Raw genomic sequence first — 21,244 nt, forward strand, 5'->3', positions numbered from 1 at the left:
GTATTAAACAAGCATTCCAGAGCAACATTATTAAAGATTTCAGTTCCATAGAACTAGTGGAATGTTAATGATCCCTATTGCTATGGCGACAGCATATCATTAAGGCCGAACGTTACAACAGCCCCTCACTCGGCCGAGAAGAAAAGGTCCTTAAGGACTGGGTGCGACACCCCCCATCCGCAGTGGCACGTCCTTTAACGGTTTCGAAACTGGCCCTTGGCTATCCCTAGTCGTAGGAGTGGGCCTCAGCTGGGCCGCCAACTGGTTTTCGAGTAGGCAACAACGGCTGCTAGGAGCAGCGGAGAGTATCGAAGCGGAAAGGTTCTCCAACCCCCACACATGCAGGGCCGTGGCGATTTGGTGGTGGTGCCTGGCCAGCTGCGGAGCGATCTCCCCACACATGTCCATGCGCTACTGTGCTCCGAGAGTCGTGCCCAAGTCAAGTAGTCAAGTGGCACGGGCTACGACTATGGGAGAAGGAGGATCGTGTGCCGGAGAGGAAGTGCCGGCATTATCTCGGCTAAATTCGAATTCGTTTGGTTACGCTGCGTGGTTTTGGCCAAGAGCGCTCGTTTCTCGGTTTTCTGTTTTCAGTTTTCGAATTTCGGTTCTCTGGTGGCCAAGAGCATTCAGTTGCTATAGACGTACCATGCCGAGCAGACCGCAGAGTTAGGATCGGTTGAGAAGTCTGGCATACGAGGAAGTGGAAGTGTAGATAGTGACTGTTATGGATCCCCTGCTTATTGCCATTCTGGCCATCGGACTACTCCACAGAGGTACTACCACATCTTGTGGCGATCCAGCCAGTGTTGCACACGCGAAACGACATTTTTAAATTAAGAAATGAAATCATTCAGAAGGCGCATATAAACGAATATACGAATGTGGCGAGTGTACATCGGCGCAAACCTTGAGAAAAATAATGACAAATCGGATACCTATAAATACGAACGTATATCCATTCACATTCGGTTTTGAGTTAACATGTGCTGAAACGGAATATAAACAACTGGCCACCGTGAACTTGGAATATCCTTTAAAATTCGTATAAAAACGGGCTCAAGGATCTTAAGTGAATTTCGTGTTCGAAAGAAATTTAAAAATTATATCAAAGTGAAAAAAGTGCAAGTGATTTTGAAGTCCAAGCAACAGATCTTAGAAAACGACAAGTTTCCAGCGATACGAACTCAATAAAATGGGACAGAGTTTTCAGAATTTTGGCACACATGACAAAGCACCGAGTGAAAAATGTTCAATTTTCTAGCTTTTTGTTTGTTATTAGTGTCTATTTTTAAACGAAACAGGCATCCGCTCATCGCGTTTTCGCTTTTCGTAAATATACGCCATTCGCCAAATTATATAGATTTGTATACAAGCGCTGAAAAATGTGTTTTGGATTTGCCAGTGGCAGATTCCAAGTAATGTGTTCTGTAATTTCAATACCTCGTCTTGCCAAAAGCTTTTAGTTTCTGAATTCCACGTTCTAATGGGTGATATTCGCTCTCGTTCAGATGTGCTATGCTATCCGACAAGGGATGAGTCCGAAGACAAGATTATAGTGCTCCAAAACGAGGAGATGGAGCCCACGATCCTGGAGTGCGACTACGAGGTCGAGGAGAACCCGAAGTTCATCACCGTCAAGTGGTACAGAGACGAAAAGTCCATATATCAGTGGATCTATGGAACACCTCCATATGCCATCGTGAGTGCGCCAAGCGATTTAATGGGTTTCAGATGCTAACCGCTTTCCTTGATAGCCCGAGTTCAAGAACGAGGTGGACAGCACCTACGAGAGCTCCACGGAGCCGAGCAAGCAGTACAGCTCGCTGGCGCTCATCAACCCTACGATCAGCACCACCGGCGACTACAAGTGCGTGGTGCAGACCTCGCAGCATACCTTCTCCAGCCACCAGCGGGTTCAGGTGATCGATCTGAGGAACTACACCCTGGAGCTGTCCCACAAGACGATCCACAACGAGACGCAGCTGAACTGCACCGTGACGAATGTGTATCCCCGACCCACCATCACGATCATGTAAGGATGAGCGCCTATCTTCGTCCAGCCTTGTTTACTCATCCAACCATCTTACAGATCCAACGACATGGACGTGGTGAAGCGGGAGCCCATGGTGTACGAGGACGAGGAGGGTTACTTCGATGGCAGCGCGGTGGTGGCCGCCTACGACACCGACGATGATCCCGACGCCTACCAGTGCGTGGTGTCCTTTGAGGGATACGGGAAGAACCTGACCACCGTGGCCACATCCACGTCGGCGGGGGTGGGCCACCTGGACTTCAGCCTGTGGCTGTTTTGTTTTCTGTACTACCTGCTATCGAAGCTGAAGGTCTTAATCTAAATAAAAACGTTGTTATTTATTGTTACTAAATTTATGTTTATTGAATTCTGTTTGCCATTCAACTACCTTTTCTACGCCCCTTTGGCTTAGTTAACCATTTTGTAAATAAATACGAATACTTCACAAAACCAACTACGTTAGTTAACTCTTAAGGTTGCTCTGGAAATGGATGCCATCCTGCGGGGCTTCTAGATTTTAAATCTACAACTGCCCTTGTCGGCTTATAGCTATTACATTTTGTAAATTAACTCGGTTTGAACTCGATTTAAACTCCATGCGAACAAATGAAAAGATGGGCTGCATTTCGGAAATGTTGAATAATTCTGTTTATTGATATGTAGGGCTGGAGTCCAGCAGCAGATTGGAACAGCCGTTCAGATAGGCCTTGTGCAGCTTGTTGGCGAACTCCTTATCGTTCTGGATAAGGTACGTGAAGGCCTGGACGAACTGCGTCGAGTTAAGCAGAGGCTGCTGTGGCTCCGGATTGCCGTTGTTGGGCGCGTCGAACATGGTGGGCGGCATCAGGGCCGGCCCTGGCTTGTCGCCAGCCAGAAGTCTTCGTAAGCACTTGCCGGCATCGTCGTTGGCCATCAGAGCCGACGAGGAAGGCGCACCTGTCGGAGATTGAGCTGTGGTGTAGCTCTTACCTATCTTCAGGTCGCTTAGTAGCTGGATGTTCAGCTGCTGGGTCTTCTGGAAGGGCGACAGCCGGCTCTCTTGGTTGTCCCTGCCCGCCGGGGGCAACAAATCCTCGCCAGGCGTGGCTGCCCGCTGCTGTTTCTCCAGCTGGTCCACGGAGAGTGGCTGGACGCGGTGGAACAACGACTCTGCCGTGGCCTGCTTGGCCGATTCGAAGAACTTCAACACATTGCCGGCCGTTACGTTCTCCGCCGACGGCGTCTTCGGCTGCCCGCCGCTCACCTGGGCATTGTAGTCCTTCTGGGCCTTGGTCAGCATGTTGAATATGCTGGCCGGCTGGTTGCTGTCCTGCTTTGGCTGCTGGGGCGCGTGGGTGGCGTTTCGCTGGACCTGGCCATTTGTTCCCTGATCCTTCGACTTGAGCAGTCCGTTCACCAAGCCGCTGATGCGGTCGCACTCCTCGCTGTTGTAGAACCAGAAGCCCCGGATGCGGGAACGCTCGTTGCGGTAGAGCAGGAACGGCGGCTGCGACTGCAGCTCCAGGCTGCCGGTGATGGGCTCCACGAAGGACGTCGTGTTCAGTCGGTTGTTGATGAAGATGCTGTGAAAGGGCTCCGCGTTGCGGTGGTATATGAAGAAGGCTCCCTCCACATCAGTCTTTTCCCACTCGTTCTGCGCCGAGTTAAACGTGTAGAAGGCGACGTGCGAGGACGAGTCCACGATCTCCTTGGCGTACGGGTCGATCTTCTTGATGGCCGCCAGGTTCATTCGCGTGATGCTCTCGTCGGCCATTGTAAATTGTATGTAATCTTCGGTTTTGGCTGTGCTATTGCGAATTGCAATTATTTGTGAATTTAACGGAGCTCTGGTCACACTGCTGCTTTGATGTTTTCCTGTGTTTGGCAGCGATTGTCCTGCGGTCACACCGAGCGATTATATACACATCCTTATATCGATTAATGTTTTCTTGTATATTTCGAAGTATATTAAATAATGTCAATCTAAATGCATAAAGCTGGGTTCCATCAATTACCAGCACATTGTTCATTATGAATTAATGTATATTTGCTGTGGTATAACTTCTCAATTATGTAGCGTAAAAACGGTATTCCCATTTCGATATATCGATATTTTAGGCCGCCTCTAGAAACTGGCGGGAATCCATTGCATTGCAATTTATATTTATTTGAACACAGCTTTTCCATCAAAATGCAAAAGTCTATAACGTAAATTCACTTATATCCTAAAGCTAAGCTATTGTCAATCTAACAATATCTCATTTCAGCTCCTTCTTCAAGAAGCAATCCGATGCCAACGACAGCGCCTCGCCACCCAAGAAAGTTCCAAAGTAAACTGTTCCGCTGTTTTTGTGTTTCATTACTAAATTCCTCGACAAATTATAGGATTGATGCGAAGACTGAACTTCCAGATGAACCTCTCATCAAGAGCGAGAGTGCCTCCCCGGAAACTAAGGCCAAGGTAGAACCTATGTCTGTAGATTCCGAGGAGAAGACAAGTCCAGTGAAGAATGTTAAGACGGAGCCAAAGGATGTCGAGGACAAAACCACGGACAAGAAGGTCACAACCATAGGTCTGAACTCCACCTCCGCCACTAAGGAGGATATGGAAAACTACGATCCATCTGCCGATTCCTATCATCCGCTCAAAAATGCCTATTGGAAGGACAAAAAGGTGTAAGTAATGCAGGATTTTCTGCCTCCAACGTGAATCATTTCAAAGGACATCCTTTCCAGCACTCCCTACTTGGCACTGGCCCGCACATTTCAAGTAATCGAGGAGACCAAAGGCCGGCTTAAGATGATCGACACGCTGAGCAACTTTTTCTGTTCGGTGATGCTGGTTAGCCCGGATGATCTGGTGCCCAGCGTGTACCTCAGCATCAACCAACTGGCGCCCGCCTACGAGGGACTGGAGCTGGGCGTGGCCGAGACCACCTTGATGAAGGCCATTTGCAAGGCCACGGGGCGTAACTTGGCTCACATTAAATCGCAAACGCACCTAATCGGGGATCTGGGCATTGTGGCCGAGCAGTCACGCGTTTCGCAGCGCATGATGTTCCAACCAGCGCCCTTGAATGTGAGAGATGTGTTCCGAAAGCTGCGGGAAATAGCTAAGATATCCGGCCAGTCGAAGATGGACCAAGTGTACAATATGTTTGTGGCTTGTCGATCGTCGGAGGCTCGCTTCTTCATTCGATCTTTGATTGGCAAGCTAAGAATTGGCATTGCCGAGCAGAGTCTGCTTACAGCTCTGGCCGTTGGGCTGGTCAAGAAGAACCACATCGATGACTGCAAGGCTAGCAAGGTGCCAGAAGTCTATAAGGATGAAATAGCGGAGACCACTTTGCTGCTAAAAACTGCATACTGGTAAGAACTAACTGAAGATTTAGCTAATAATTCAGATGCTAACCAAGTCTTGCAGCCAATGTCCCAACTACGACATCATTATTCCGGCCATTCTGAAGTACGATATCAAGGAGCTGCAGGAACGCTGCCCCATGCACCCCGGCATGCCGCTGAGGCCCATGCTCGCCCAGCCCACCAAGGGGGTCCATGAGGTATTTGAGAGATTCGGCGGCATGCAAATCACCTGCGAGTGGAAGTACGATGGAGAGCGGGCCCAAATCCACCGCAACGAAAAGGGGGAGATCAGCATATTCTCGCGCAACTCCGAGAACAACACGGCAAAGTATCCGGATCTGATTGCCAGGAGCGCTGGCCTGCTCAAGGGCGACATAAAGTCCTACATCATAGACAGCGAAATTGTGGCCTGGGATGTCGAGCGAAAGCAGATTCTGCCCTTCCAGGTTCTCAGCACGCGCAAACGTAAAAACGTTGATATCGAAGAAATCAAGGTTCAAGTCTGTGTCTACATATTCGATCTCCTGTACATAAATGGCACCGCTCTGGTGACCAAAAACCTGTCAGAGCGTCGCAAGCTCCTGTTAGAGCATTTCCAAGAGGTCGAGGGCGAGTGGAAGTTCGCCACTGCTCTGGACACCAATGACATAGACGAAGTGCAGCAGTTCCTAGAGGAATCTATCAAAGGTTTGCCCTGCCCATCTACCTAAAAATTGTTTACTAAAGCTTTATTTCAATAGGAAATTGCGAGGGCCTCATGGTGAAGACTTTGGATGAGGAGGCTACCTATGAGATTGCCAAGCGATCCCGGAATTGGCTCAAATTGAAGAAGGACTACCTATCCAATGTGGGCGACTCACTGGATCTAGTGGTCATTGGTGGCTACAAAGGCAAGGGCCGGCGAACTGGAACCTATGGAGGTTTCCTGCTTGCTTGCTATGACACTGAGAACGAGGAGTATCAGAGCATATGCAAAATTGGAACAGGCTTCACCGATGAGGATCTGCAAACGCACTCCGAGTTCTTGGGCAAGCATGTGACCAGCACCGCCAAATCCTACTACAGATACGACCCCAGCCTGGAGCCCGATCACTGGTTTGAACCGGTCCAGGTGTGGGAAGTAAAATGTGCGGATCTATCGCTCAGCCCGATCCACCGAGCAGCCATAGGCATTGTGGATGGAGAGCGCGGCATTTCCTTGAGATTCCCTCGGTTCATTCGGATACGCGACGACAAGAACAGCGAAAATGCAACGGACGCCAATCAGGTGGCCCACATGTACCAGTCACAGGATCAGGTTAAAAATAATCAAAAGTCGAGCACACAGATGGAGATGGAGGACGAGTTCTACTGACCAGTCTCCTATATCCACGTGTACACGATTTATTTAACAATAAAGTCTGTTATCGCTATTTGACACTGTTGCCGCTCTCGGAGGATTTGGACAAGCGTCGAGTCTCGAGCTCACACTCCTTGACCTCCTTGGGCTTTGATTTGTTGCGTCGGTTGGAGCGTTTGTTCTTTTTGGAAGTCTTCTCCTCCACCACGGAAGCCTCTCCATCCGAACCATCCTTGCCGCCTGCACTGTGAGGCAGCTCATCTGATGCACGAATGCGGGCTTTGGGCTGGTAAATGGCAATCGAGGGTCGATCCTGTAAAAATCGAATGGGTTAGTAAAATGTGGAAATAGAGATTTTGTAAAACCAACTTTATTGCGAATGCGCCGCTCCTCTGAAGCTCGAAATTGTGCAGCCTTGATGGCTTCCTCTGCAGTTTCGTGGGAGGACACTGCTGGCTGTGTTTCTACGCTGGATGCCTTTTCCTTGTGACCTCTGGCAGCCTGTGTAAATGCCTTGGGAGCTTCTGGAATCTCGGTGTTTTCAGTCCCAGCCTTTTCTCTGGCGGCCTCCGCCGCCTTGGAAGTAGATGGCAAGTCCGAAGTGTCGCTGGGCTCTGGCTTGTTCTCTTTCTTCAAGATAACAATGTCCATGGACTTCGAATTCTTGTTCTGCTTGCCGCTGGATGGCTTGCCTTTGTCCTGCTTGTCCTGCCTGTCCTGCTTGCCCTGGCCATCATCCTTTTTCTTATCCCGCTTGGCAAGCTTACGCTGTTCGTGCTCCTCCCGGCGCCTCTGATCGCGCTCAGTTCGTCGTTTGGAGCGCGAGGTCTTGGCATCATTGGCTTGGGATCCAGACGACTGCGGATCTTTGCCATCCTTTTTGACGTTATTGCCGGCTGGCTTCTTGGTGTCTGCTCCAACGCCTTCGGCCTCCTTCAGCTTGTTGGCGTCCGATTGCTCTGCGAGTCGCAACTGCTTCTGCTCCTCGCGCTGCTTCCGCTTCTCTTCGTTCCGTTTGCGGGCCTCCTCCCGGCGCTTCTCCTTCTTGTTGGCCAGGTACTGCAGGAGGGGTGTAGACTTGACCTTCTCGTCTGTTCGCCGGTCGAAGTTGAAGTCGATCTTGACGTCGCCCATGCGGCTCGCCTCCTCACGCTCTTCGGCCAGCCGCTTGATGAACTCCTGGTAGTGGGGCTCGCTCTCTATGGTGTTCACCTTGCTGTCGTCGTTTCTGGCCTTGTTCTTAAGAAAGCACTGAAAGGGAGCATACTCCACGATGGCCATGTACTCGACACCCTTGTTGTCCACGAAGACGTAGCCGTCGAAGCGGTCGCGGAACTGCAACACCTCGGTTATGTCCTTGGAGGACATGTCGATGTAGGCGCGACAGGTGGCCTCGTGGCCCAGTGACCAGTCCGCCTTGCAGTAGTAGTAGGAGTCGTTCTCCGGCAGAGGACCCACCTGATCCAGGAAGTCCGCCTCCGTCATGGTCGGCGGCAAATGCCGCATCACAATCTGAAAAGGGTGCATTAGCTTGGGCGGCTCGTGGGATCTATGCATTTTGGACATTACCTTGACGATCTGGCTGGTCTTGTCCTTCTTGTCCTTGCGCCGGTTTCCCCTCTGCTTTTCCTTAGGCTTTTCCTCGGCCAGAGCTTCAGCCATTTTTTATTTCTATTTATCCACAAAAATCAAAACAAACCCGAAAAGCCAACAAATGCAAACATGATGTGGAACCGATAGAGATGACACTTTCGACTCGAACTAGTAAAAATTCTCAAGCTCATGAATGATGCCATTAACCTTTATACCCAGTATAAAAATAGAGTATATCAAAGATTTAAGTGCATATTTAGTTCGTTGAACATTGGGAAATGTAAAATCTGCAAAAGCTGTGCCATTTTGAGCATTTGCAATTAGACCGAATAACTAGAACTGGAACTAGTTCTTTGCGAACCACTTTGGAAGAGCGCTTTTTTTGACCGGCACACTGCTACCTGCCCAACTTTTAAACAGATTCGATATATTTATGCACCTTTAATGCCAGAATCGGATAAATACAAGAAAATCAGGCAAGGTAATGCGTAAAAAGATATTCTAGAGCTCGACACAACTGACTCGCATCGCTTTCAGGAATCTGAGCATTACAAAACGATGGTGCCTGTAGATCCACCAGTGGGATCCTTCCTCAAGTGCATCGTCTGCGTCTCGAATGAGGGAAGGATTTGGACGGAAGTAATACAAGGTTTCACGAAGGACTCGGATGACTTGGAAAGGAACCTAATCTTCCTTCAGACGCTTCTGGAGAAAGCACACGTAAGGCCCAAAGTGATTTGCAGAGGATGCAAAATCCAGCGATACTGCAGCGTGTCGCATCTTGTGGCAGATCGTCCAGAGCACCAGCCACTCTGCCAGGTGCTGGGGGATCTGCAGAAGTCCATGAAGATCGATCACCCGTTGAAGCTGCTCGGCAGGATCACCAACCGCAGGAAGCTTCAGCTCGTTATTTCGCAGCTAATGATGGTCCTGCTGGTCAAGTTGGGCCGACCCCTGCATCAGCGGGAGAGTCAACTAATCGGCAACCCGGCCGTATGCGATGTGTGCTTCAGCACTGAAGCTCTCGAGGACTGTGCACGCTGTGCAGGAGTGGCCTTCTGCTCCGAGGCGCACCAACGTCTAGTCAGGGGCTATCACACCCCACAGGATTGCCAGACTCTGGCTCTGATTGCAACTCCGTTTCGTCAATTGAACTGTCTAGTGAATATCAGGGACTTCCACCGCAGCTGCCCTATTAAGGAGTCGCATCTAATTAGAGCATTCACCGAAGCCACAAACATGAGGGTTAGCGACACACCCTGGACCGATCTGGAATCGTACCAGCTATTCGCGACCTGTTCCTCCTTCAGCGGCATCGCAAGTCTGTGTCTGGCCTTGTCGCACATTTCCTGGGTCCCAGATCCGGATAAAGCTGTCATAGTTTACGTGGCGGGCGCCACTGAGGAAACCTTGCGCTATTTTCAGGACATGCACTTGCGTTTCCTGTTTCTGCAGTACCCAAGCATTCGTAACTTGGAGATACACTTCATTGGAAGAACCCTTGGGCACATCGGACCAGTAGATATCAGCTTCAGCGACAAGAACTTTGAGCAAACCGTGGTGAAGCACTTTTACCCTTTGTCGTTTTCACAATACTCCAGCATTTTTAACGTGGATCCCACCTTGCTCCTTATCCTACAACCCGATTTCTTCGGCGCTGGTGTAGTAACCCAGAGAATTGCAAGCTTGGTGCAAAAGAAAGTTCCAGTTGAACTCGAATGGACGGGCTGCTTGTCGAGTATTATTCGATCCTTTGGTGTCCCCATTTGCTATACTTCGATCTCAAAGGCTCAGGCAATGTCCGACTGTGCGGCTATCAACCTGTCCGCCAAGAAGAACAAGATTGCCATCGAGCGAGCCTACAATATATTGGACAATCCCTATCGCGAAATATTGCCACTGCACAATCCTGCTCCCGAAGATACCGAAAAGATTGTCTACGCCAATAACTACCTACAGGTTATGTTCACCAGCAACAAAAATCACTAATCACTACCAAAGACTATGTAAGGCTTAGTTTAGTTCACAGAATACCTTTGACTATATTGACCTATGATATTAAGCAGGTGCTCGTCACATATAACAAGTTACCTGATTACTGCTACATGTATAGAACTATATGAAGTACCAACCAACCAATGCCGTAGAATAACTACAATAAGTTAACAATAACGAGAACAGTATTCAGTTTCGAACTCGCACTTTAATTTAAACGTGTTTATCCATTTACATTTTTGGTAATTCTTTTAGAATAAATTGTTTAACTAGTTTATAGCCTACATTTGTAATAAGTATAAATGCTCAGTTTCTCAATGCAGCCACCTAACTCAACGAGGATACAATTACTTCAGATAGATTTGTTTTAAGATCTGGAAGCTTTGATCTAGAATGTCTTCTTGGAAATGACAACGATTAAATCGATTAACCAATAGAACGACTGGTGGAGATCTCCCTCGCACAAGTACGGCGCCTTGGTCCACGACTCCACACGGAAGCCACAGTTTTCCAGCAGCTCCATAAACCTGGCTGCCTCCTCCTCGAACGACGCCTGCCGCCCGTTGTTCTCCAGGAGCGGGCGCAGCGGCAGATGCGAGGTGTTCGTCTCAACGTAGTGCATGTAGGGAAGAACTAAGGCCACCACGGCTCGACCATTGGGAGCGAGTGCGAGGTGAATGTCCTCCAGCAGCTTAAATGAATCGAAACACCGGTCCAAAACGTTGAGGCACAGAATCAACTCCAGGTTCTGCAGTCCGTCTATCTCGGTGATTACGTTGAAGTTCAGCTTCTTCAGCCGGTCGCGCATGGTCCAACTGGCTTCGGTGGCGAAGACCCGCAGCCCGGCACTCCCGCTCAGCTCGGACACGGTGTTGGCCACTCGCAGCGAAATCTCACCGTCCCCGGCTCCGATGTCCAGTAACGTGACCTACGATAGGAAAGATGAGTGGTGGTCGAGTGCAAGAGCATTTTGGTTTACAGGTTCTTGGCCGCTGGCAGGCTGAAAGCCGCCTGCTACCAGCAGCTTGCGGAACTGCTCCTCTGACAGTATGAACATGGAGCCGCGCTTTAGGAATCCGTTGATGTCCGTCTGGGTCATGAAGAACTGCAGGATTGAACGCGCCAGTGCGTGCCACAAGTGGGTCCAGATGTTCGCCGACAGCGCCTTGGTGCGCTCCAGCCAGCTCACCGTAGTGGCATCCGGCTCAAGCGGCACGAACTTCGCCTGGAATCTCGGCGGCAGCTCATGGTTTAGGCAGTACCACTGAAATGCATCCATATTGTAGGAAAATTTGTATCTTAATTCGGGAATGCAAGTTACCTTTCGGGTGTCTATGTCCTCCAGAGAGTTGTCGTTGTGGAATTTGGCGTGGATTACCCTGGCCAGGGTGCCGCGGGGTCGATAAACAGCCATGATCACAAAGTTAATTTATAATTGTGCTTTTATTTACATTTTCTACGGTTGTGTGTTTTAGATGAATTGTGCCATCATTTTCCCGTTTGAAGAACTGAAGTACGGTATTTTCCAGGGCTGGATTCTGGTGTCTTGCAGAGTTGCAGTTTAAACAGCTGCATACGATTAGAAATAGTCTATCGATAAGTAGGCGTGACAGCACCCACAAAAGTTCTAACTTATTTAAATATAACATTAAACTATTGAATGAAATGATTCAGTATTTTAATACCCAAGTATTAAGAGCTCTAATAAATTGGTACTTACTTAAAATAAATAGCATTTAAATATCTGAAGAAATAAATATTTGTTTAGCTCTTTGAATGTTATTAAATATATAATATATAAATATATTGTATAAGAAAACCCTTTAAATGAGTATCCTATTACTGTATACATTAACTTGTTTGCATTACCCTCTCTGCGAACTTACATCGTTCCCGACAGTTTCGACGCCTGTACGATAACATTGGGGCGCGTTGCACGCTCACATTTTATTTAGCTGTCGAGTAATGTATACAAAATAAGCGGCGGCTATTTTTTGTTATTTTAATGAAACGCATCAATCCGCGATGAGCACGAACGTTGTTGTGAGCATGGAGGAGAAGGCGGTGGCCGACGACCTGCCGTACTTCCCGGAGAAGTTTCCGGGCAAGCTGTGCTGTTTATGCAATCTCGGCGAGAAGAGTGCCTTGGGCCAGGGCGAGATTCTCCAACTAAAGGCGCCCGCGCCCGCTGAGATCAAGGATAAATATCCGACGGATCGGCTGAGGGAGGACGGATCCAGGCTGCTCTACGGTCCCAAACAGGCTGCTTCCAATTCGGGCGAGTGCCACTACGAGCTGGACAAGATTGGACAGCCGGAGGTGGTTCATCCCGCCGAATTTCTGGACGAGGGGTTTGTCTACGTGCACCGCATGTGTATAATGTGGTCGCTGCGCAAAAGTCAAATAAGCGATACGGATGCCGCGTATTTTGCCACGCACTTTGCGGAGTTCCTGGAGCAGAAGTGCAACTTTTGCGGCCGCTACGGGGCCTCCATCAACTGCAAGATGAACTGCCGTCAGGTGCACCATTGGCCGTGTGCCGCCGCTGCTGGCTGCCTTCTGATCCTGGAGAGCTTTACGGTCTTCTGCACGGAGCACTTGAGCCAGGTGCCTGTGATATGTAAGTGATTCTTGGGCAGTAAAGTCTCCTAGAAACTAATGGCTTGACTTACAGGCAGCGACAATAATGTGGAGTGTCTGTCCTGCTCCTCGCTGGGGGATCTGTCCAAGCTGATCATGTGTAGTACCTGTGGAGACCACTTTCATTCGACCTGCATTGGTCTGGCCAATTTGCCAGGTAATTACTGTCAAGTACCATCGATTTTGGTTAGTTACATGCCTTGTGTTTCCTTAGATACCCGTTCCGGTTGGAACTGCGCGCGTTGCACCAAATGCCAGATTTGCAGGCAGCAAGACTCGAACGACACCAAGTACGTTAAGTGTGAGCAGTGCCAGAAGATCTACCACGCCTCCTGCTTGCGGCCAGTCATCTCAGCCATTCCAAAATATGGCTGGAAGTGCAATGTAAGCCAGCATTGACTGAAATAAAGTGTTATCCAGTACTTATTAGACTCTTTCCAGCGCTGTCGCGTCTGCACGGATTGTGGATCAAGAACTCCTGGCGGCGGCAGTTCCTCCCGCTGGCATAGCCACTATACAATCTGCGATTCGTGTTATCAGCAGCGGAACAAGGGGTTTTCCTGCCCGATTTGCCAGAAAGCATACAGAGCAGCATCGCACAAGGAAATGGTCAAGTGCAGCTGGTGCAACAAGTACGTTTCACTCGCTTCTGCCTGATTAGCCATGCTTATTCGATCATTATCCATGGATTCCTTTCAGATTTGTGCACAGTACGTGTGACGAAGAGGCGGATCTAACGGCTTACCACAAGAAGAAGGAGCAGAACCCAGACTACGACTACGTGTGTCCGAATTGCAAGAGTAATTCGTCGGGCCCGGGGTCATCTCAACAGGCAATTGACTCGATCGTGTTGTCCGCCATGGATTCGTCGTCCGAGCAACTGAGCCTCAAGGAAATCGAACTTGACCCGCTGGAGGGCAAACCCACAATGGATCCATCGAGCGATGAGCTCCACAAGCTACCCACCGGCAAGAAAAAAGTGTGCCTTACGAGTGTTCGCGGTAGAAGCGGAAAGTTCGTTCTACACCGCATGGGTGTGATGTCTCAGATCAACAAGAAACGCAGCACCCGAGGCAAGGGGCGCCAGCTTGCACTGCCCAACATCTCGAGCGATCGCTGCCTGAGTCGCAGCATAGAAACTGATCTGACTAGCGACAAAAAGCTGCTGCTCTGCTCGGCGCGGGACAAGTTTATCCAAGCGCAAGACATCTGCGTTATGTGCGGCTCTCTGGGCATTGAGAGTGATTCGGTGATGATCACCTGCGCGCAGTGCGGCCAATGCTATCATCCGTACTGCGCCGGCGTAAAGCCTTCGCGAGGCATCCTGCAGAAGGGTTGGCGATGCCTGGACTGCACCGTGTGCGAGGGATGTGGCAAGAAGAACGACGAGGCGCGCCTTCTTCTGTGCGACGAGTGCGACATTTCGTACCACATTTACTGTGTGAATCCTCCGCTGGAAACCGTGCCCACGGGCAACTGGAAGTGCTCCTTCTGTACGCTGTGTCAAAAGTGCGGTCGCAACCCCACCGAGAAGAACGAGTTTGGGGAATCCAACATGCTCGAGTGTCCATCCTGCACCAGCCAATCCTCATGCCCCGTGTGCAAAGTCTCGTACAGCAACGGCGAGATGATTATCCAGTGCGAGCATTGTGAACTGTGGGCGCACTTCCACTGCGACACCGTCAATGCCCAGCTAACCATTGACCACTACGACAACAATGTGTACAAGTGCTTCAAGTGCCGCTGCTCCACGAGAAGCACCAACTCGCTGACGGATTCCAAGTTTGGTAACGAGGATTCGCTGGCCATAGCTTCCCAGGGCAGCAAAGCATTTGTGCACATCACAGCCAACTCCGGTCCGTCCTTCGATGCCAAAGGCGGCGCCGAGCGCAATCATCTCACCTTATCCAGCGATATGCCCGATGCTGCCCCAGAAGCCCTCCACTGGATTGACGGCGTGTGCCTGAGCGAGAGCGGATTGGGCATGATCAAGTCATTGTCAACGGAGATCAAACGCAAGCGCAAAATGCGACAAGCCATCGGCAATGGCAAGGATGGACAATTGGAGGGCGGCGCCGAGGAGGCGCTGGAAAAGTACAAAGACGGCATGGTCTGGGATGGGACGGAGAACGCTATTCCCGAGGGTTTCACCATCTCCACCAACGACGAGGGAGTGCACATTTTACGCAAAAAGCGACAGCGCAATCTGCAAAAGCTGGGCATTGGTGGATTCTCCGTGCGCAACCGAGGTCTCAAGAAGGACAGCGAGGAGGCGAACGTTGTTGACCAATTAAATTCCCTTATGCCCATGGACAAAAAGAAGAAAATCATACGCAAGAAGCAAAAGAACAAGCTGATTGAAGCCTATCCCGTGTACTTGCAAGAGGCATTCTTCGGAAAACCTCTGTTGGAAGGTGGAGAGCTTGTCATGGCCGAGTCAGATTCCTCTGACGAAATCGATGCCTCCATGAAGGTGTACTTCACACGGCCCGAGGACAAGAGCTCTGCCAACCAGGACACGTTGGCGGTGAGCAAGAGCCCAGCGAAGACCCTGAAGAAAGTCAAATCGGAGTTGAAAACTGAGAACAAAACAGTTTTCATTGAGCAAATGCCAATGGGAATCCAGAACAAGAACGGAACGACACCAGTTTCCAACGTTTTTGGTAATTGTGTTAGCACCTCTGACTACTTTATTCCCAGGTTTTATCGTTTAAATTTTTACAGATCCCTTGCAAACGGAGATTTCGAACACTGTCTTCGCTAACAGGCATCCTTTGGATACTTTGGCTTCGCCAAATGTCCCGGAACTGGACATGGCTAACTCTGTTAATACGGTGTCATCAGCTGAAGTTATTGAAAAACCAATGCGGTAAGGCTCATGTCTATATGCCAGTCTATTCCTAGCTTATTAATTTGTTTTTCCTCAAAGGGATTCACCTGCGGTGCTTGTAGACAGTTTCATGGTTCCGAACCAGTTGCCACAGGATCAGAAGTTTCACAATCAGCTATATCTGGGTGGAAATATTTCAGTTAATCCCACACAACAGCTGCAGTTCCGACAACAGGCGCCTCCCAATGCCAATAAGCAGAATATGCAAACTATAATGAGCCAGGTTGTTTTGCAAACCGAAAAGAGACCAGAGGAGGAGCAAAAGGTTGTGGAGCCCGTGACGGAAACCCTAAACGCTGGCACTCAAAAGACGGCGGAAAAAATGCGCAAGGATGAGGGTACGAATGCATTTTCTTTGCGTTGGGTTCAAATGCTTTTTAACCTATTTGTTTTGCAGATCTTGGACTCATGGCCACCATTTCGGCAGTGCTGTATGCCAATACGGAGCATCCCAACCTGAAGGAGTTGTTTCCGATTTGGAATGACCGCTGCAAGCAGATTCTAAAGCGGTGGCGTTCGCTGTGCAACGAAAAGAAGGCGCCGTTCTTGCAGAAGGCCAAGGACAATCGCTCAGCACTGCGTCAGAGACGAGAACAAAACAAAATACCTATGCCACCAAAACCACAGAAGCAGGAGGAATTGGGCAGAGTGTGGAAGCAACCGCCTAAGCTGAAGGAAGACCAGCCGAACATGTTTGTCACGTACAGTAAGTGCTGCAGCTCAAGTCTTGTTTGTTACAGTTACTATAACGCGCATTTTGTATAGATGGAAATGCCTACGACATGCCCAACTATGTTGGTGGCCCGGCGCAGGTGACGTCCAACAACCACAACCCGCATCATGTGATGCCGAACGTTAACGATAATCTAGTTATTAAGACTACGATGCAGAGGACTCAGGTGCACACAACAGCAGCCAGCACCTTAAAAATGACCACCGTAGACAATCGGATAGAGTTGAACACGGTGTACGGCACGGAACCCATTGGGGACAAGAAGCTCAGGAACCTGCTGCAGAAGAACAGCACGGAGCCCATGCTCATGGGGGCCAACTCGGACTTGTTCATGGGAAACGATGTAATGCGGCTGGGTATGATGCAGAATACTCCCATCACGCAGAACAATCCCATGTTGAGCATAAGTGGAAAATCTCAGCCATCTGAAGGCAGGGCCTTAGAGCAGGATGTAAAGATGAACGAGCCGCAGGAGGCCACTTCCTCCGCCGTGGAGTTGGAGAACGTCGGATTCAGTGACCTTCTGGGAGGACTCGGCGAGGGCGACGACGATGACCTACTCAAGTCGCTCACTTCCGAAATGGGCGACGACTTCAATATCCTGGAGTACGCGGACCCAGAACTGGATGTGAATGTTCTCAACTCTCTAGATTTTGATGACAATGAAAAGTGCTCTACATAGGAAAAGAGGAATCATTTTAATGGAAATAAAGAAAATGCAATATTTAATAGAAAGCACCACTTTTGAATGGAGCCTCTTTTTTGGCGCCAAAGCCAATTCTTCATCGATTGCCGACCATATCGAATTGTTATCTTTGCGGCACACAAAACTGGTTTTATACGAAGTTTGTACTGTTGTTACCTTTCGTTTTCAGTTAACACTCCAGATAACGATGCAGTTGTTCAGTATTTTCCACTCAATCCTAATTGTTTGCTTCGTTCTTTTAATTGATGGGACGCACTCGAAACTGAATCTTAGATATGCGATTCTGAGGCAAAAGCAGGCAGCCAAGTCACAAAATGACACTTTGGGTATGGATTTAGTGGAGATTGGAGAAAGTTTCTGCTGGAACAGCGTCATGTCGATGTTTTCTATGTAGCCTATCAACAGAGAATCAAGTACGATGCCCAGAAGACCATGAAGGTGGTGTTCTACAAGAACAACACCAAAACCATGGAAACTTCGGCCTACGACGATGCCTACGATCTCAGTGGGTCAGGGTGCTCGCCCTCGGACAAGTTCGCCATAGTTCTGCATGGCTGGATTCAAAGTTGTTCGGACGCGTGGGCGCTGTCACTAATTGAAAGTGAGCATTTTATGCATATGTAGATGCCAAAGTTGAAAAGTTTATTTTAGGGCTCAGTTATTACCGCGGCGGATGCGTGATATGCATAGACTACAGTGTGGTGGCCAGTTCCTCGTACATGTGGTGCGTAATACTAGCCTTATGATGCACCCAAGCTCCGATTCTCATTCTCTGCCACTTAAAGGCTGTACACATACTTTGACGTCCTCACCGGAGCCATATCCTCCATTATCCTAACGCTGTTTAGGCAGGGATTCGACCCAAAGAGAGGCTACATGTTTGGCTTCAGCTTCGGCGGACAACTGGCCTCGGCAGTGGGCAGATCCTTACGGCCACACCACATAATCGAAAGCATAGACAGTCGGTATCTCAAGTGTTATCTCAGCCACACCCAGTAATTAACGTACTAAATTGTAGCGTGTGACATGGCCGGACCCGGGTTCGATCCCATTGCAGTTGACCACTCCAAGGCCGGCAAGCATGTGCAGTGCTTCCACTCGAGCCGCGACAAGGGCACCTTCGTCTACTCCTGCCACCGGAACATAATGCTGGGCAGCTGCGGCCTCAAGCAGCCTTCGGTGGCCAGCCAACTTCACCTGGGCAGCCATGGCCTCTGCGTCGACATATACATCAACACGTTCGACTATCCCTTTTACGCGCTGAACTCCACTCCGCCGGAATGCTTCACGTGGCAAAAGGCGGCCAGGATACCAGATGGCTACACAGTGGGCTACGAGGAGAACTTCGACAGCCAGATAACGGGGCAAATCTTTGTACCCACCAGCTTGCACTACCCCTACAACTTGTCCAAAAAACAGCTAAAGCTGCTGGCTATAGGTGGTGCTTAGCAGATCTCGTTCGGATCAGGAATCAAGAATAGCTACCTCAGCAGATTTATGTTTAAATCAAAGTCAACCGAGTTCTAATATCATGTAGGTTTATTCGAGTTCAGCTCATATCGTTTGTAGTTAAGTTTTTATTCACCAAAAATATATTTCAAATCAAATTTGAATTATGTATATACATTACATCGGTAATCCGGCCACATCAACCTACTGATTTGGGCAGTCGTTGGGCGACTGTTTCTTGTTACCGCCAGGCCCCTTGGGGCCCTTTGCTGGCGGTGCATCGTCGTCGTCGTACTCGTCCTCCTCGTTCTCGTCAAACTCCTCCTCATCCTCGTCGTCCTCATCATCGACGATGTCGCCAGTGTAGTAAAGCACTGCTTTTGGAATAATTCTGGCGCGCAAGAAGTGACCAATCTCGAAGTCGGTGGCCAGGATCTGCAAAGCACAAAACACAGATCAGCAAGAGCCCCAGCGGAACCTGATCTCGGCTGAGCTTACCTGCTGGGAGTCGTCATCAATTTCCTCCTGGTCGGTCGGGACCTCTGGAGGGCTGAAGAAATTGAAGAAGGAATCCGTTGGGACCTGCTTGACGATGGTGCGCACTGCGCCGCGCTCCTTGTGCTTCTGCTTCTTGCGGATGGTCTTCACAGTAAGGTTCATCTTCTTCTCCCAGTTAATGGTGCACCCCTGTAATTTGATTTGTGCATTCGTTTAGTCATCCCTTGGTGTTGGAGTGTCCAGCTAGCTTACCGTGCACTTGTAAATCTCTGGGCCTTCGAATGCAAACGGATCCTCGGGATCCACGGTGGACTTCAGAACGTACTGTTTTGTGAGAACAGAGTTGGAGAAGTACTCGTTCTTGTCGAAGTGGAACTCCAAGGTGTACGAATGCTACAATGAAATAAAAATAAAGCGGGTTAGGTGGACAGGACTGCTGGAATGTGGCCAAGAACTCACCCCGTCGTCGTACTTGATGGAAATATCGATCAGCTTGCGGATAGCGGGCTCGTCATGGGGCTGTACCATCTCAGAGAGAATGGCCGTGTTGCGGAACACGGTCAGCCAGAAGCCGGGAATGCCCTTGGCATCCTTGGGAATACTTTTCAAACTGCTCAGAGCCTCGCGGAACTGCTCGGCATCGGCCTCGTTGTCGGTCGATGGCTCCGGTTCCTTCCACTTGGGCTTCTCCTCGGCGGGGTCCACCTTGCCCTCGATGATCTCCCTGCGCTTGTCGAACAGCGGCTGGTACTGCACCTGGTACTTCTGCTCCAGCTTGTAGACCTCCTCAAAGAACTCGGCCTCGATCTTCAGGTGCTCCAGCTGTAGGTTTTTGAGGAACACAATCCGATTCTGCACCGGAGCCGGCAGCGTCTTGACCATTTCCTGCAGGTACTGCCGCCGCAAGACCGAGTTCATGTAGGCGGGCCTAAAAAGTGAGTTGTGTGCGTCATTTTTCTGCTGCGCTGCGCTTGCCAAAATGTCGCCACCCCTCCAAACCCCTCTACTTACATCGACTGGCAGTCCGAGCCGGACTTCTCATCCTCGATTTCGTTGCAGGACTCGGGGTCAACGTTTCCTTCGGCTGGGGCGTCCATTGTTCAATAAATGCTGATCTCACTGCAAGATTCTCGATTAGTTTCGGTTTCGGTTGCTACTGGAAATGTTGCACTCTGCAACTTTTTCGCAAGTGATGTACAGACTGATGTACACATGTGCACATGCATATGTGCAGATTCTTATACAGAAAATTCCCACTGCGTTGCCATCCCAGACTGGGTGCACTTGCTACAAGGGAGCTACATATTTACGCTTACAACTGAATATTACTGAACATGTAGCATATTCGCACTCATAGAAGGGCGTTGTAAAAACTAATACGCCATTCGGCGAATAGGCGTGCGAGTGTGTGTGTGTGCATGTGCGATTCAAGCGAATTACCATACATCGCGGTCTGGGAAAACACGTGGTGGACGGAATGAAGCCCGTTTGTAGGCGGAATTCGGGGGCTAGCAACCACTTTGACCACGGACACCAACAGTCAGTGCCTGGGCGGTAAATTGGGCCTCCGAATTGCCGGCAATCAGTCAGAAATTCGCCACTTACCTTCGGTTGGAACAGACGCACGATGAGCACCGCCACGAAAATGTTCAAAAAGGAACGCTTCGGTTCGTGGGTGAGGAGTCCATTTTCTTTCGAAACGTGCTATTTCATGACGGGCTACGGTCACATTCATTTCCTAGCAGAGACGCAAACCTTCAAAGTACAACAATTATTTTTAAATATCTATACTTTTAATTAATAACTTAAATAGGTCAATCACAAATTTTATTTATATAATATAAATTTAGTTTGTTTAATCTTCCACTTTAAATCCATTTACTTGCTTAGCAAAGGCAAGAGTGCCCCTAACAATTAAAACTTTATTTCTATTTTGGACCAGATCAGTGGTTAGTTTCATTAATTTAATATACATAATTAGCTATTTAATTTGACAATTTTCAGCAAATTAAACTTTGCTTTAG

General features: G+C 49.3%; 9 protein-coding genes across 10 annotated transcripts; 5 read left to right on the top strand and 4 right to left on the bottom strand.

Annotated features, from left to right (window-relative positions):
* The first annotated feature begins 623 nt into the window (after window positions 1-623).
* Window positions 624-2,489, top strand: LOC6531918. The gene is made up of 4 exons (XM_002092668.3): window positions 624-776; window positions 1,512-1,702; window positions 1,758-2,035; window positions 2,093-2,489. Exons 1-4 carry the CDS (start codon window positions 728-730, stop codon window positions 2,355-2,357), a joined length of 783 nt encoding a protein of 260 aa, XP_002092704.1. The 5' UTR covers window positions 624-727; the 3' UTR covers window positions 2,358-2,489.
* A 170-nt stretch (window positions 2,490-2,659) lies between these two features.
* On the bottom strand, window positions 2,660-3,880 carry LOC6531919 (mRNA-decapping enzyme 1B). Its single transcript, XM_002092669.4, has one exon. The coding sequence runs from the start codon at window positions 3,786-3,788 to the stop codon at window positions 2,685-2,687; it is 1,104 nt and encodes a 367-aa protein (XP_002092705.1). The 5' UTR covers window positions 3,789-3,880; the 3' UTR covers window positions 2,660-2,684.
* A 236-nt stretch (window positions 3,881-4,116) lies between these two features.
* On the top strand, window positions 4,117-6,791 carry LOC6531920 (DNA ligase 1). The gene is made up of 6 exons (XM_002092670.4): window positions 4,117-4,222; window positions 4,282-4,344; window positions 4,400-4,690; window positions 4,751-5,383; window positions 5,439-6,064; window positions 6,118-6,791. The coding sequence occupies exons 1-6, from the start codon at window positions 4,206-4,208 to the stop codon at window positions 6,729-6,731; spliced, it is 2,244 nt and encodes a 747-aa protein (XP_002092706.1). The 5' UTR covers window positions 4,117-4,205; the 3' UTR covers window positions 6,732-6,791.
* On the bottom strand, window positions 6,676-8,446 carry LOC6531921 (regulator of nonsense transcripts 3B). Its single transcript, XM_002092671.4, has 3 exons — window positions 8,286-8,446; window positions 7,086-8,228; window positions 6,676-7,029 (listed from the first exon to the last, which is right to left on the bottom strand). Exons 1-3 carry the CDS (start codon window positions 8,376-8,378, stop codon window positions 6,787-6,789), a joined length of 1,479 nt encoding a protein of 492 aa, XP_002092707.1. The 5' UTR covers window positions 8,379-8,446; the 3' UTR covers window positions 6,676-6,786.
* A 233-nt stretch (window positions 8,447-8,679) lies between these two features.
* On the top strand, window positions 8,680-10,588 carry LOC6531922. 2 transcript variants are annotated; one of them, XM_002092672.4, is made up of 3 exons: window positions 8,680-8,790; window positions 8,847-10,315; window positions 10,376-10,588. In XM_002092672.4, the coding sequence occupies exon 2, from the start codon at window positions 8,868-8,870 to the stop codon at window positions 10,296-10,298; it is 1,431 nt and encodes a 476-aa protein (XP_002092708.1). In that variant the 5' UTR covers window positions 8,680-8,790; window positions 8,847-8,867; the 3' UTR covers window positions 10,299-10,315; window positions 10,376-10,588. The 2 variants fall into 2 exon arrangements, with proteins under 2 accessions (XP_002092708.1, XP_015051607.1); XM_015196121.3 differs by having other exon boundaries at window positions 8,847-10,588.
* On the bottom strand, window positions 10,493-11,841 carry LOC6531923 (protein-L-histidine N-pros-methyltransferase). The gene is made up of 3 exons (XM_002092673.4): window positions 11,626-11,841; window positions 11,284-11,568; window positions 10,493-11,232 (listed from the first exon to the last, which is right to left on the bottom strand). Exons 1-3 carry the CDS (start codon window positions 11,716-11,718, stop codon window positions 10,693-10,695), a joined length of 918 nt encoding a protein of 305 aa, XP_002092709.1. The 5' UTR covers window positions 11,719-11,841; the 3' UTR covers window positions 10,493-10,692.
* A 408-nt stretch (window positions 11,842-12,249) lies between these two features.
* On the top strand, window positions 12,250-17,302 carry LOC6531924 (histone-lysine N-methyltransferase 2C). Its single transcript, XM_002092674.4, has 9 exons — window positions 12,250-12,924; window positions 12,979-13,101; window positions 13,159-13,328; window positions 13,386-13,576; window positions 13,644-15,607; window positions 15,669-15,813; window positions 15,874-16,172; window positions 16,232-16,540; window positions 16,600-17,302. Exons 1-9 carry the CDS (start codon window positions 12,330-12,332, stop codon window positions 17,247-17,249), a joined length of 4,446 nt encoding a protein of 1,481 aa, XP_002092710.1. The 5' UTR covers window positions 12,250-12,329; the 3' UTR covers window positions 17,250-17,302.
* LOC6531925 lies at window positions 17,269-18,929 on the top strand. The gene is made up of 5 exons (XM_002092675.4): window positions 17,269-17,599; window positions 17,668-17,874; window positions 17,925-17,997; window positions 18,059-18,234; window positions 18,292-18,929. Exons 1-5 carry the CDS (start codon window positions 17,269-17,271, stop codon window positions 18,720-18,722), a joined length of 1,218 nt encoding a protein of 405 aa, XP_002092711.3. The 3' UTR covers window positions 18,723-18,929.
* On the bottom strand, window positions 18,795-20,969 carry LOC6531926 (nucleosome assembly protein 1-like 1). Its single transcript, XM_002092676.3, has 6 exons — window positions 20,826-20,969; window positions 20,232-20,339; window positions 19,680-20,148; window positions 19,473-19,613; window positions 19,221-19,409; window positions 18,795-19,157 (listed from the first exon to the last, which is right to left on the bottom strand). Exons 2-6 carry the CDS (start codon window positions 20,315-20,317, stop codon window positions 18,927-18,929), a joined length of 1,116 nt encoding a protein of 371 aa, XP_002092712.1. The 5' UTR covers window positions 20,318-20,339; window positions 20,826-20,969; the 3' UTR covers window positions 18,795-18,926.
* Between the last annotated feature and the right edge of the window lie 275 nt (window positions 20,970-21,244).

Source organism: Drosophila yakuba, chromosome 2R (genome assembly GCF_016746365.2).
Source record: "Drosophila yakuba strain Tai18E2 chromosome 2R, Prin_Dyak_Tai18E2_2.1, whole genome shotgun sequence".
In the NCBI taxonomy this organism is placed as follows: domain Eukaryota; kingdom Metazoa; phylum Arthropoda; class Insecta; order Diptera; family Drosophilidae; genus Drosophila; species Drosophila yakuba.

Coding starts and splice junctions, on each gene's coding strand:
- LOC6531921 (XM_002092671.4), bottom strand. CDS start 8,378: ATGGCTGAAGCTCTGGCCGAGGAAAAGCCTAAGGAAAAGCAGAGGGGA. Junction 8,229..8,285: donor AGACCAGCCAGATCGTCAAG/GTAATGTCCAAA, acceptor CACCCTTTTCAG/ATTGTGATGCGGCATTTGCC. Junction 7,030..7,085: donor AGCGGCGCATTCGCAATAAA/GTTGGTTTTACA, acceptor CGATTTTTACAG/GATCGACCCTCGATTGCCAT.
- LOC6531922 (XM_015196121.3), top strand. CDS start 8,868: ATGGTGCCTGTAGATCCACCAGTGGGATCCTTCCTCAAGTGCATCGTC.
- LOC6531926 (XM_002092676.3), bottom strand. CDS start 20,317: ATGGACGCCCCAGCCGAAGGAAACGTTGACCCCGAGTCCTGCAACGAA. Junction 20,149..20,231: donor GGCTCGGACTGCCAGTCGAT/GTAAGTAGAGGG, acceptor CTCACTTTTTAG/GCCCGCCTACATGAACTCGG. Junction 19,410..19,472: donor CAGAGATTTACAAGTGCACG/GTAAGCTAGCTG, acceptor ATCAAATTACAG/GGGTGCACCATTAACTGGGA.
- LOC6531925 (XM_002092675.4), top strand. CDS start 17,269: ATGGAAATAAAGAAAATGCAATATTTAATAGAAAGCACCACTTTTGAA. Junction 17,875..17,924: donor GGCGCTGTCACTAATTGAAA/GTGAGCATTTTA, acceptor AGTTTATTTTAG/GGCTCAGTTATTACCGCGGC. Junction 17,998..18,058: donor GCCAGTTCCTCGTACATGTG/GTGCGTAATACT, acceptor TGCCACTTAAAG/GCTGTACACATACTTTGACG.
- LOC6531920 (XM_002092670.4), top strand. Junction 4,691..4,750: donor TATTGGAAGGACAAAAAGGT/GTAAGTAATGCA, acceptor CATCCTTTCCAG/CACTCCCTACTTGGCACTGG. Junction 6,065..6,117: donor CCTAGAGGAATCTATCAAAG/GTTTGCCCTGCC, acceptor TTATTTCAATAG/GAAATTGCGAGGGCCTCATG.
- LOC6531918 (XM_002092668.3), top strand. CDS start 728: ATGGATCCCCTGCTTATTGCCATTCTGGCCATCGGACTACTCCACAGA. Junction 777..1,511: donor CATCGGACTACTCCACAGAG/GTACTACCACAT, acceptor GCTCTCGTTCAG/ATGTGCTATGCTATCCGACA. Junction 2,036..2,092: donor CGACCCACCATCACGATCAT/GTAAGGATGAGC, acceptor ACCATCTTACAG/ATCCAACGACATGGACGTGG.
- LOC6531923 (XM_002092673.4), bottom strand. CDS start 11,718: ATGGCTGTTTATCGACCCCGCGGCACCCTGGCCAGGGTAATCCACGCC. Junction 11,569..11,625: donor AGGACATAGACACCCGAAAG/GTAACTTGCATT, acceptor GATGCATTTCAG/TGGTACTGCCTAAACCATGA. Junction 11,233..11,283: donor CTGCCAGCGGCCAAGAACCT/GTAAACCAAAAT, acceptor TTCCTATCGTAG/GTCACGTTACTGGACATCGG.
- LOC6531924 (XM_002092674.4), top strand. CDS start 12,330: ATGAGCACGAACGTTGTTGTGAGCATGGAGGAGAAGGCGGTGGCCGAC. Junction 16,173..16,231: donor AAAAATGCGCAAGGATGAGG/GTACGAATGCAT, acceptor TTTGTTTTGCAG/ATCTTGGACTCATGGCCACC. Junction 16,541..16,599: donor GAACATGTTTGTCACGTACA/GTAAGTGCTGCA, acceptor CATTTTGTATAG/ATGGAAATGCCTACGACATG.
- LOC6531919 (XM_002092669.4), bottom strand. CDS start 3,788: ATGGCCGACGAGAGCATCACGCGAATGAACCTGGCGGCCATCAAGAAG.